Source organism: Thalia democratica, unplaced genomic scaffold, assembly GCF_965202585.1.
Source record: "Thalia democratica unplaced genomic scaffold, ktThaDemo2.hap1.1 HAP1_SCAFFOLD_1545, whole genome shotgun sequence".
Taxonomy (NCBI): Eukaryota; Metazoa; Chordata; class Thaliacea; order Salpida; family Salpidae; genus Thalia; species Thalia democratica.
Window position 1 is genome coordinate 14,187 of NW_028140388.1, and position 13,955 is coordinate 28,141.

The 13,955-nt window shown below is 29.4% G+C and overlaps 1 protein-coding gene across 1 annotated transcript; it reads right to left on the reverse strand.

The window, feature by feature from the left end:
- Window positions 1-7,729: 7,729 nt before the first annotated feature.
- LOC145848585 (ATP-dependent 6-phosphofructokinase, platelet type-like) lies at window positions 7,730-13,677 on the reverse strand (the record flags this gene model as incomplete). The annotated part of the gene is made up of 8 exons (XM_082953956.1): window positions 7,730-8,544; window positions 8,898-9,003; window positions 9,122-9,218; window positions 11,658-11,996; window positions 12,344-12,496; window positions 12,729-12,819; window positions 13,225-13,295; window positions 13,531-13,677. Coding segments are annotated over 8 exons (1,146 nt in total), but the record flags the coding sequence as incomplete, so codon positions are not given.
- Window positions 13,678-13,955: the final 278 nt, after the last annotated feature.

Below are 13,955 nucleotides of genomic sequence, written 5' to 3' on the forward strand. Positions count from 1 at the left end.
TTAATAGAAACTAATGCTAAATGTTGTGTAATTTTAATGTTTTCGCAACGCATATGTACTTTGTTGTTCTGCTACAGTTTTAACTAGCTGTAGCATTTTTTCTTCTCTCCATAAAATGTAGTTTACAAACTAAACGCATTTTACTTTAAAAACCTCAGTGAAGAGTCCTTTGGAAACGATACAAATGACTCAAGTTATAGTTTTTAAAGTAACTACTGCTATTATTGTGTTAAAATTTATTATGTGAACTATCATCTAAGTTTTGTTTAGATCGAAACTAATTTGGTTTTTTTAAATCATGTGCACAGTCTACAGAATTTTACAAAAGAATAAGCAAAATAAACAGTAATACGAATTATTATAACAATAAAAACCAACTTTAATTTAAAAACAACTTAATTTTATAATTTTAGTAAACTTTTAATTGGACGTAAAAGTTTTTTTGTGTCTCTTTTTCATTTACAGTTGTATTCTAACTAAACAAAAAATATAAAGAGTTTTTATATTGACGCTAAAAAGTTTAGTTGTATTAACAATAAATGCAATGCTTTGTTTATAGATTAGAAAACTAAGAATAGTAAACTGATCGTTTGCTTATAATTTAATTAGTGTAAATATTACTGACAAATTATGTGCACAAGAAGATTTTGCTATAGGAAATGAATGGTAAATTGATGTTTTTATTCATGCTTATCAATTTAATTATTAAAAGAAGTTTGATGTAAAAGTAAAACATCAAGTTGTTTTGACTATTTACGACAAAAATTATAAACAATCAAATATAAAGGAGGTTTTTTAATTCTTAAATAAACTTTTAACATTGTTTTAGGTAAAACTGAAAAAACAAACAAGTATAGAACTTTTGTCAGCATTTTGTCTAATGGCATAAACGAAAGTTTTATACCAAAAATTTTGTGAGTATTGTAAATAAAGTATCTCCTCTTTTTACAGCTTCCCCAATAATGAAATTATTGAAATGCAAGAAAGACATGGAAATGGTTACCAGGAAAACCGTCGGTACCAGGACAACCATGATTACGAGGACCACCATGGTAACCAGGACAACCATTGTAACCAGGATAACCATGGTAACCAGGACAACCATGGTAACCAGGCTTACCAAGATTGCCAAGAACGCAGTTATGATGTAAGCTACCATAACACGCTTTCAACAAAACTCTGAAAAAAACTCAGAATAATTTTCTTTTTGGGAGATACAGAAATCTGGATACTTGCAACTTCCTTCTGAGTTCATGCTTATTCTAAATTATTTCGTTACGCAGTTTATCATTTTGCTTTTTCTTGGACCTTTTTTTAATTTTTATTTTTGTTTATTGTTAAAAACTGTTTTTTTTTCCTAAACTGTGTCTTATCATCGACAGTTTTTCTTTAATTGTAAAAACCTCCATTAAACAAAAGTTTGTATTTTGAAGAGTTTGATCTTAAAATGGGCTCTAATCAGATTTGTAAAATAATAATTTATTTAGGAGTTCAACTAGCTGACAAAATTAGTACTAGTCAACTTTGATTTGCAAAACGAAAAAATAAAGTTGTTAAGTGTTAAGTTGTTCTAAAATCATCATAAGTAATGTTCAAAATAGAAAAGAAAATTAAAATATTTTATATGAGTATTGTATATATTTTATATATACATATATCATAATAAAAATTGAATTTGAAAATAATCAAACTGATCATCTTTTTAATTTCAAACATAAAAACCCTACTTGATATTTTTGATAAAAAATTCGTTTTATATAAGTTTATTTAAAAAGTAGGCAAACAAAATTTGCAAATAATTTCAAAGTTATAAAAACCTTGCCAGAACACAACAGCGTCGTTTACCATAAACAATAACAAAATAAGTTTAATAATTTATATGGATTACTGTAAATTACTTTCTTAGAGTGGTTTTCAGGTTAAATATATCTATGAAGTAAACTACAAAACAATTAAGAGGTACTTTAAATTGAAAACAGATTTTAATAAATAGCCAAGAGCATCGCACACCGCGCGCAAAGCGCGCTTTTGTGCTAGCCGAATAAGGCAGATAAATAATGTAATAAGTAAAAAAATAACTATTAATTTGAAATTTTTCAAATTTATGATAATTTTGAAATACTATTAAAAACTTTTAAGTTTTTAGAAAACTTATGTTTAAACTAAGGATTAGAACAAACTAGATTGAAACAGATAATGTATTTGAAGAAAAAAATTAATATATCTATTAACTTAACTATAAAACAAAAAAAACTACATATGTAAGAAAATGTAATAATTAGCAAAGAGTATCGCACACCGCGCGCAGAGCGCGCTTTTGTGCTAGCCAAATAAATCAAATACTAATAAATAATAAAGTAAATAAAATTATAATTAAAATGTTACAAATAGTAGAAATTTTTAATTTTGTACTATTTTTCAAATACTCTTAAAAAATACTTTAATTTTTAAAAACTGCCGTTTAAAATAAGTATTAAAACATAATTACTCGACTAATTTTAACTAAAAACCAACCTAAATTTGTCAACCTAAAATCCTGCCTTAAAAAATTTTAATCACTGCTTTAAAAACTGCCGTTTTAACTAAGCATTAAACGATAATTACTCTACTAGAAAGAAGAAATAGTATTTTAACTTTAAACAAATCTAAATTCGTTATCCTAAATTCCTGCCTCAGAAAGCTCCCTTTTTTTTTGGTTTTGCTTCGCAAAAAAGGCACGCTTCGTGCACGATCTTGCTATAACTTCCATGCCTCAAAAGCTTCGCTTTCTTTGTACGTCCTAACCTCAGAAAGCTCCGCTTTCTTTAGGTTTTGCTTCGCAAAATAAGCACAGCAGCGCGCAATTGTGCTATCTTCCTTTAACTTCCATGCCTCGTAGGCTACGATTTCTTTGTACGTGCCAACCTCAGAAAGCTCCGCTTTCTTCGATCTGCAGTTTTTGATTTTGTTTTCTAACCCACCCGTATTAAAAATTATATCCATTATATATTTCAAACTATTTTTAAAATGTTAGAAATTTTATGTTACGTCACTAACTCTTCCAGATGTCCTGTTTTAGTCGACATAAAATCGTTTAAAAATATGTATAAAAAATTTGCATAAAGTTAGCTTATTTCTTTTTTTTGAGTTGATTATCAAATTTAATATCTTTGAAACTTTACTTTAAAATTACTGTAATAACGTTAATTCTTAATAATTAAAAGTGTTATACGTTTAAGAAATAAATAAAATAATACACAACTGTAAAAACTAATAAATAAAACAAAGAAAGTCAATGTGCTATAGAAAAACATCACTTGTGTTTTTTTGAAGTTTGATAAATCATTGCAATCTAGTATTGGTTTGAAAATTAATAAAGTTTTTTTTAGCTTACGTTAGCGGCTTACTTAAAAATCTTTAAGGAACTGGGTACTTATCTTAAAAATCTTAAAAATCGTTAGCAGCTAGGATATATAAATTACATAACTAGTAAAGTAGTTCAAAAAAGCTCCTCTTATTCAATACTGAATTTTATATATACATCTACAAATGTCAGTCAATACATAAACTTTCTTTACAATAATTAAAAGTATTTAAAGCTGTATAACCTAGAATTTCAAAACAGAGCTCATAGTTTTTTTTTATTTTTTTGTTATTTAGTTTTTTATCATTTTATAGTCAGTCATAAAGTTAAAAACATTATATGGTAAATATTTAATTTGCATTAGAAACACAACTATTCAAGTATGAATAAAAGTAAATTACTTATTTTATACAAGAACTTTAACATATCAGTAAAAACATTTATTACGCACGTATCTGATAATATATTTGTTACTTGATGCGTACATTACAGATTATCTTATCAGTTTTATCTTTACAATCGTTATAAATCATTAATGTTTTGTCGCTTTTTATATAATGTAGAGTCCAACATGTTTTGACGATTACTTTTGATATTACATTGCAAAATATAGATTTAAGTAGATATCATATAAAGTAGAAAATTGGTTTATAATAAGTATTTATATGCATAGACTGCAGTAGGAGTTTGTTGAATACAAGATATTTAAAGTATTTATAAAACTATTTTAATTTAGTAAAATATCATTTAAACAAAATACTTAAGTATTTACAAGATAATTCTATGTATATAATTGAGTTATTATACATATCTAATGAGTGAAACTATTTTATATTGATCGGCTACAATATTTTATATAAAAACCATTAAAATACGATTTGTTTAACTGAAAAGCTAAAACTTTTATTGTATTAAACTTTATATATTTATATACTTGCGTTGTGTTATAAGTTTCATAATTCAAACAACTGTTTCAGTTTTTTTTTCTATAAAAATGAGAGTTAACTTGACTAACTTATTTGGACTTATAAATTTTCACTTTTCTAAAACGCAACAACACTCAAATGTCAATTTCCTAAAAGTTTTCAGCTATGACGAAATAGATGATCATGATTTAAAGAACACAACTGTTGAAAGTATATTGAAAGAAATGTTTCGTTTGGACGAACTGAAGTTTTCATTTGATAACGATATGAAAAAAATGCTAATCGAGGGAGTTTTAACGAGAAAACAATTCGAAAAGTTTTACTCTGAACGCATGACAATAAACGAGGCAAAATTAGAAGTTCAACGATTGGAAAACGCAATAATACTTACTTGGGAGAGCAGGCTCAAGAGGGAAGCGCTCAGACATTTTATTTGGAAGAAAAAATCAGAATACTTTTTGATTAGAAATGATCTTTACGATCCGAAACTCCTGGACTTGATGTTGAATGACCACGAAAGTGGTGGTTTTATAGGTAAGAGAAACTTTTTTATTATAAATAAAAACAAAAACACTTATTTGTATTTAAGTATCTGATAAAAAGTTATATGCTGTTGTTAGAATCAATTCTCAAAGTTTTTTAAGAAAAAGTAAGAATTGCGTATTAGCTGTTTTTTAACTCTTTAACGAGTTGTTAGCCCTTTTTCAATATAAACATTAAGCCCAAATTAGCATTAAAATAATTCAAAAAAAATGCAGTTTAAAATATATTTAGGAAAATTAAGTGCACTTAAATTATTATAAGTTTGTGCAAAATTGCCTTCTTTCACAAACTGAAGTAAACAATAAGTTAAGTGTAGATGAATATATAAACAAACTTAATTATAAAGAAGGTTTGAGTGAACAAAACAAAGAAAAGCAATTGAGCAAGAAAATAATAAAAGAAATAAACGAACTACCGAAAAAGTTCCTAAGGAGAAATAGAAAAGTACGTTTATAAATATTTTTTTTATTGGATTTTTGTTTAACTTAAAAAAGTGAACTTTTAATAGTTAAACGTATTTTTTATATAAACCATTTTGTTTTGCATCAACTTCTTGTAGATACGTTAACAAATTTTAACCATTTTTTATGGAAAAACTTAACACTTTATGCACACAAAACTAAAAAAAAAGTTTCAAGATTTCGTTAACATTGATCATAAATCAAACAAAAAACCTACCAAATAAGAAAACTGGAAGAAAAAAATACAAATGAATATTGCTGTACTAACCGTTTTAATAATTAACAGTGGCCTTGTCTAGCTCACGTTGTAAAGTTTTTGAAGAAAAAGAACAATGAAAAATACAAGTTTTGGAAACCTGTCTGTAAAAATGGTTTTTACTCAACTAACAGTAAGATAGTGAGTTTTGTTTTTATTAAAATAATTTACAATTAATAATATTTTTTTTAAATACACTTAGCACAATACAATTATCTCAAAACTTTTATATAGTTTATTACTTTACAATTTTCGCATGCTTACGCGATGATCACAAGTAAACATTATAGTATCATTATGCTAATTTAACATAATATAAAATCAAAATTAATTTTTAAGTGCTGGAAAGAACATTGCTGGTGTGTGAATGAGAATGGAATGTTTATAAAAGAAGCAACAAAAGATAATGAACTCTGCTAAAAGTTGATTTATTTTATTCTTACCAACACTTATCTGTCTGCTTAAAAACTTTTTTAAAAGATATGATATCCTTAAATGCAGTTTACTATTTTTGTGCTTTTTATCTTAAGGTGATTTTTTAGCTTAACACTACTTATAACTTAACACTACTCTTAAAAATTTTTCGCAATAGCATAACTTTTAAACATTTTAGAAAAACCTTTACATACAAAATAAGTTATAAAAAGTCAGGTTACATAATTTAACCAAAACTACATACACCTCTATTTGCAAATACTAACTATAACATATTTTATTTTGACTCTAAAAAAAAAAGCATAAAATAAAAAGTTATTATATAATTAACACATTCTATATTTAAAAAATTTTTGTTAAACTATGTTTTTTTCACCTCAACTAAGATAAACAAATAGAAAAAATATATAAGACTAAGTTATACGACTGATAGATTTAAATTTTTGAAGGTTTCTCTGATAAAAAAAGTTTTCAAATATTGTCTTTTGTATCATAACTAAAAAATAAAATAATCGCTTTGCAGGTTTACAAATAACCTTTGAAACTTAGTTTACTTCAAGTTTTACCTTTAAAATTAAAATTATTTTAGAGTTAAAAAAATAAAGTCTTCTTAAGAAGATTAAGTCAACACACATTTATAAAAGTATCATCAATTTTTTGCTATCAGAGGAATAAAAGAAAGATACAATAATTATAAGTCGCGAACATGCTTCTAACAAACTTTAAAATTCTGATAGACACTAATTCTTTTTAACACAGTGTTTTGTTAGCTATCTGTTAGGGTTGCTGTCACATTGCTAGACTTATCAATTATGAATGATTTACAAAAGTATGTTATTTATAAGTAAAACTGTCGTTTTCGAATAGTTTTTATGGCCACAATGACACTATTCACATTTGAATTTAAGCAGACTGAAGGAAAGTATTTATTCTTTCTGACCTTTTGTTTTTATTATAAAAATGTCTTCTAATAAGTGAATTAACAAATCGACATTTCTATCACATTGGAGGAAAAAAACAATACGTTGCGTTTGTCATAACTTTATTAGTATTTTATTTTTACAGGTTAAATTTTGTTTTACACACACGTTGCCAAATGATTTTGAAAATTTTTCAAAACTTCTTTCAGGGTTTTAAAATTAAACGTTTTTGAGTCTATTTTTAGTATATAACTAAGTTTAAGGTAAAAAGCTGTATTAAATAGTATAAGGATGTTGAAAAGATATCTTAAAGCTTCTTTAAATGTGTTTTTGTGAAAAATATTTTTGATGATGACATAAACTTTCATCTATACTTTTTGTGAAAAATCGAAATTTTAGTACTAAACATGAAAATTCCAGGTTTTTCAATATATTTTATTTTTAATTTCTCAGATTCCAGGTTTTGTAGCCTAAATTGTCAAACTCCAGGCTTTTTGGCAACCCTGAACACACTTGACGTTTTTCAATGTAAGTTCAAACAGAAGTTTAGTATATTTATAATTAAAAACATCTTAGAAGGAAAAAGAGTTAAGTATGATAAGCTGGTCTTTTAAAAATTTCTACCGTGAAACACTGATAATTAAAATTCAGTAACAATATTCTTTGTTTAAGTTTTACTACGTTATAATTGATTAAATATTTTAAAATTTATTTTAATTAGAACATATTTTACTACAATTTTTTGCCCAGATATTTAATAAAAGGCAATTTTATTCAAACTAGTTGTGATATCAATACTAGGATCTTTATAAAGATTTTACCTGTACGTAATATATGTAGTTTATTCAACAACCGATAAATAATAAAACGATATAAAAAAGCAGAATTATTTTTAATTTCAAACCTAAATAAGGTATAAAAAATTTTACGTATAATACTTATAGAAGCCATGCAAATATTTTGACACAATTTAGAGATTTAGCATCAGTTCACAAAAATTTAACTTTAACCAAAATAGTTACACCAAGCCTATAAATATAATCGACAGTGAGTAGGAAGTTCAAATAAATTCGGAAAAAAAGAAATGTGTCAGGCTTTAAATATGTAGAAAATAATTGTGTATGTCGTAAAAACTAAGCTCAATACTATCAGGTGTGTGTGAAACTTGCATATAGAAGATTGTGCGAATGACTACAAATTAATAGAACACTTAAAACACTTAAAATTAAGTTTAAAATTGTTGAAGTTATCAACTAATTATCTAAGTGAACTGGTGATAAAGTATTTAGGAAATTTGTACAAGAAAAATATATTTTGAGTATTTGTAAAAAATAAAGTAAATGATCTTTAAATGATACTCGACCAAATACTAATAAAAATTAACACTAAATAAAGTTTTAATAAAACAAAGAACAACACAACATCGAAAAAGCAGTTTGAAAAAACTCATATGATCTAACGCTACTCAACGTATTGCTCTGTGTTAATTTTAAAATACCCTGAGACGCCCACTAGCGGTTAAACAATGTGCCTGTCGCGGAGCTCCTTGGAAGTGGTCCTGACGGTCGACTGGTAGTAGCTGCTGGCGTCGTTGTAGTTCGCCATCAGCCTCAGCAGCGGCCTCATTTGCATCCACCACTGCTGCTTCGGCAGCCTGTACCTTTAGATTGTTTGTTGTTATAATTAGTTGTGTGACCAGAAGTGTGAGAATTTGTTGAGTTAAATGTGAATTTCTCAAGTGTATGCTAGTAAAGTCATTGGTTTATAAGGGTTTATATATAGTTTATAAGGGTGGTAACAAAACAATGAGTGCATATTATCTATATCCGTTTACTATACATCTACTCAGCGCAAACTTTTAGCACAACTTACTTTTTATTTCTAAACAACTATTATTCGGTGTTAAGTAATCTACAGGCTTAAAACTCTATCAACATAACTAACTGAGGTAGCAAACAACTGTTTACATTTAACGTTAACTTTAACAAAGAACATAATAACACAAAAACCAACTTGAAATCAGCCTGTTGCTTGAGCTGCTTGAGCGGCTGCAGCTTCATGTTCCTTCCCCTCATGCCGAGCAGGCACGCTGTTTCGTCTCCGGTGCACTGAGTTCCACCTGTTATCAACATTATTGCAACTTAAGACGGTTGATTTCGCAAAAGTTCATTTGCATGACGAGTTTTCATGTTCAAGCAGCTGGTTTATTTTTTGACAAGTCATAAAAGTCAAGTTACCTGTAGCGTGCTCAACCAGCATCTGTTTAATCCAGAAACTTGCTTTCGCCGCGCATTTCGTCGCGAAGTTTCTGTCGAACGGAGAAGCGGATCCGCCCTTTGCATATAGATTTAACTTTATTTGTTTGTACAGATCAAAATAATATTATATTACATAAAAAAACTTTATACAAACCTATACCCAAAGACTTTTGAAACTCGTAAGCATTCTGATAGCAGTAATGGTATGTAAAAATAAGAAAACTAACTTAGCAAAAACTTTATAAACCATACACAAACTTACAACAAAAACAACCTGGTGATTATTTAAATTTTTCAACATACTTAAAAACAAAAATATCAATCTCGAGTAACAAAACAATTGATATTGAAAATCACCTGCTGAATGTGTCCCAGCACGTTGAAAAATATGTATTGAAAATCAACTCAACAAACAACTTCAAACCTGCTGAATGTGTCCCAGCACGTTGAAAAATATGTATTGATAATAAAATCAACAAACAATTTCAAACCTGCTGAATGTGTCCCAGCACGTTGAAAAGTATGTATTGAAAATAAAATCAACAACTTCAAACCTGCTGAATGTGTCCCAGCACGTTGAAAAATATGTATTGAAAATCAACTCAACAAACAACTTCAAACCTGCTGAATGTGTCCCAGCACGTTGAAAAATATGTATTGATAATAAAATCAACAAACAATTTCAAACCTGCTGAATGTGTCCCAGCACGTTGAAAAGTATGTATTGAAAATAAAATCAACAATTTCAAACCTCCTGAATATGTCCCAGCACGTTGAAAAATATGTATTGAAAATAAAATCAACAACTTCAAACCTGCTGAATGTGTCCCAGCACGTTGAAAAATATGTATTGATAATAAAATCAACAAACAATTTCAAACCTGCTGAATGTGTCCCAGCACGTTGAAAAGTATGTATTGAAAATAAAATCAACAATTTCAAACCTCCTGAATATGTCCCAGCACGTTGAAAAATATGTATTGAAAATCAACTCAACAAACAACTTCAAACCTGCTGAATGTGTCCCAGCACGTTGAAAAATATGTATTGATAATAAAATCAACAAACAATTTCAAACCTGCTGAATGTGTCCCAGCACGTTGAAAAGTATGTATTGAAAATAAAATCAACAATTTCAAACCTCCTGAATATGTCCCAGCACGTTGAAAAATATGTATTGAAAATAAAATCAACAACTTCAAACCTGCTGAATGTGTCCCAGCACGTTGAAAAATATGTATTGAAAATCAACTCAACAAACAACTTCAAACCTGCTGAATGTGTCCCAGCACGTTGAAAAATATGTATTGATAATAAAATCAACAAACAATTTCAAACCTGCTGAATGTGTCCCAGCACGTTGAAAAGTATGTATTGATAATAAAATCAACAATTTCAAACCTGCTGAATGTGTCCCAGCACGTTGAAAAGTATGCATTGAAAATAAAATCAACTCAACAATTTCAAACCTGCTGAATGTGTCCCAGCACGTTGAAAAGTATGTATTGAAAATAAACTCAACAAACAACTTCAAACCTGCTGAATGTGTCCCAGCACGTTGAAAAATATGTATTGATAATAAAATCAACTCAACAAACAATTTCAAACCTGCTGAATGTGTCCCAGCACGTTGAAAAATATGTATTGAAAATAAAATCAACTCAACAAACAATTTCAAACCTGCTGAATGTGTCCCAGAACGTTGAAAAATATGTATTGAAAATAAAATCAACTCAACAAACAATTTCAAACCTGCTGAATGTGTCCCAGCACGTTGAAAAATATGTATTGAAAACAAAATCAACTTGACAATTTCAAACCTGCTGAATGTGTCCCAGCACGTTGAAAAATATATATTGAAAATAAAATCAACTCAACAAACAATTTCAAACCTGCTGAATGTGTCCCAGCACGTTGAAAAATATGTATTGAAAATAAAATCAACTCAACAATTTCAAACCTGCTGAATGTGTCCCAGCACGTTGAAAAATATATATTGAAAATAAAATCAACTTGACAATTTCAAACCTGCTGAATGTGTCCCAGCACGTTGAAAAATATATATTGAAAATAAAATCAACTCAACAAACAATTTCAAACCTGCTGAATGTGTCCCAGCACGTTGAAAAATATGTATTGAAAATAAAATCAACTCAACAATTTCAAACCTGCTGAATGTGTCCCAGCACGTTGAAAAATATGTATTGAAAATAAAATCAACTTGACAATTTCAAACCTGCTGAATGTGTCCCAGCACGTTGAAAAATATATATTGAAAATAAAATCAACTCAACAAACAATTTCAAACCTGCTGAATGTGTCCCAGCACGTTGAAAAATATGTATTGAAAATAAAATCAACTCAACAAACAATTTCAAACCTGCTGAATGTGTCCCAGCACGTTGAAAAATATGTATTGAAAATAAAATAAACAAACAATTTCAAACCTGCTGAATGTGTCCCAGCACGTTGAAAAATATGTATTAAAAACAAAATCAACTCAACAATTTCAAACCTGCTGAATGTGTCCCAGCACGTTGAGCCTGCAGTCGAACACCCCGTCGGCCTCCTCGCTGTACAGGCGGGTGAGGAAGTCGCTGGTGTAGTTGCTGTTGGCGTTCTCGTTCCTGATCACCAGCCCCCTCTGCACCGACCCCTGCATCTTCGTCCTCAGGTGGGTGATGTTCTTCTGCAGGTCCTTCAGCGTGAACTCCTCCTCAAATATGTACGCCTGGTCCGCCCCCGACGCCAGCCCCGACAGCGTTGCCAGGTAACCGCAGTGGCCGCCCATGGTCTCGACGACGAAGACGCGCCGCTTGGTGGACGAAGCCGACATTTTCATGCGGTCGCAAGACTGGGGGGTTGTGTGAGTAATATGTTAATAAATTGTAAAATAGTGCTTTAATATACTCATCAGATGCATTAGTGTCAATCAGTTTAATGTGCTGGTAGAAAAATAACTAAGCAAGCTGATGGGTAAAATAAAAAACACGATAAATATAAAAGAATAATTTGTTAATAAGTTTTATAAAACCAGAATTTAATAAGTTAGCGTTAATCAGTTTAATGTGGTAGTGAAAAAATTAACAAAATTGATAAGGCAAAATAAAAAACAGATTTATTTGAATGAACATCATTTTTATTAACTATATTATACATTTAAGCTCTAAAACCTTAAAAAACATTCATAATTATTGTTACCTCGCACACGCAGTTGAGGGCGGTGTCGGCACCGATGGACAGGTCGCTACCAGGGACATTGTTTGACAAAGTGGCAGGCAGGACGACCATGGGAATTTGCAGGTCCGGACAGTTCGAACGAGCTTCTGTCAGTTCCAACCCGCCGTGGAACGCCTGTACAAGTTTGTTTCACAAATTGTAAGACATGTTAATCAGAACAATTTGTTGTTTAGGATAAAAAAGGAAAATAACGCAATATGATGGAACTTATAGTGTGGTATAGTTTGATATATTAAACTTCATTAGAGAAACATGACACTGCAATAATGATTAGTTATTAAAAGATTTTAGGTTACAGTTCATGCTTATAATAAATTACTGTAAGAGCTATATGTAAAAAGCTAACCTCGAAGCCACCAATGATGATAATTGCAGATACCTTGTGTTTTCTGATGTTAGCCACAATGTTGTCAATACCTACTTGCGACGGTAATGCTCTGTTTACACATCATAGTTTTGAAAATGTTTTTTTTATAAACCAAAGAACTAGTTTTCAAGCAATCTAAACAAGATAAATTTAATGCCGTTTGAGCTTTTAGAAAACTGCTTTAATAAGTTGATATAACTATAGTTAAGGTGAAACCCAATTGAAGTAATCAGAATATCAAAAAAAGAGTTATAATCAAAGGGCATACTTAGGATGAAAATTACTTCAGTGCCAACCTTTTTGTTACACAAAGATGTTAACGTTTAAGCTTAGCTTATTCATACAAGCCACTACATGTTTTAAAGTCCACTCTATATAATTATTAAAAAAACTTTGAAAGCTTTTTTCAAACTCAAGTAATAGCTGATTCAGAATAGTAATATTGAAAAGTGTTGTTGAAATAATAAAATCAAACCTTCTAGTTCCGAGTATGGATCCACCAGACCCGACCCAGTAGTCCACACTGTCCCATTTCAACTCGTATATCTGTCAATTAAAACATTAATTTTCCCTTCTGACTTTCTAAATTAATCAATTGATATGTCGCACGCCTTTTGGTATTTTTAGTAAGTGTTTAGAAAATGTTTACTTTAAAAGTGATAATAATTAAAACAGCAATCTAGTAGCTTCTAAAAAATTCTAATTACCAGTTCATTATTTGTTCTAAACAGTCAATATTTTTCATGAATAAACATTTTTTGCTTGACAACTATCAAGTAACCTCGTCGTTGGCGAACCCGCAAAATCCGTTCTGCACGGCGACCACCTTCATGCCCGATGTTATCAGGCTCCTCGTCGCAGCCCGCACCGCCGCGTTCATTCCGGCAGCTGGCGCCCCAACGTTCACTATGGCAACCGTGTAAGGCAGCTGTTGATTGGTTGATATGGAATTTTCAATTTTTTATAGTTTATTAAAATGTACATTTAGAGGTTACTTAGACTAATTAGGAAGACATACACTCATTGTACTCTCTATATTGAAATTAAAAATTAAATATGCTGTTGGAACTTTTTAAATTGAATTAAATAGTACTTAATATTACTGTATATTTATCAAAGGACTTTAATTGTTATTAAATAAACGTTTAATAAGTTTTTTTTTATTACTTCGGTAAGTGTTTTTCTGATCTAAAAATTACAAATTAT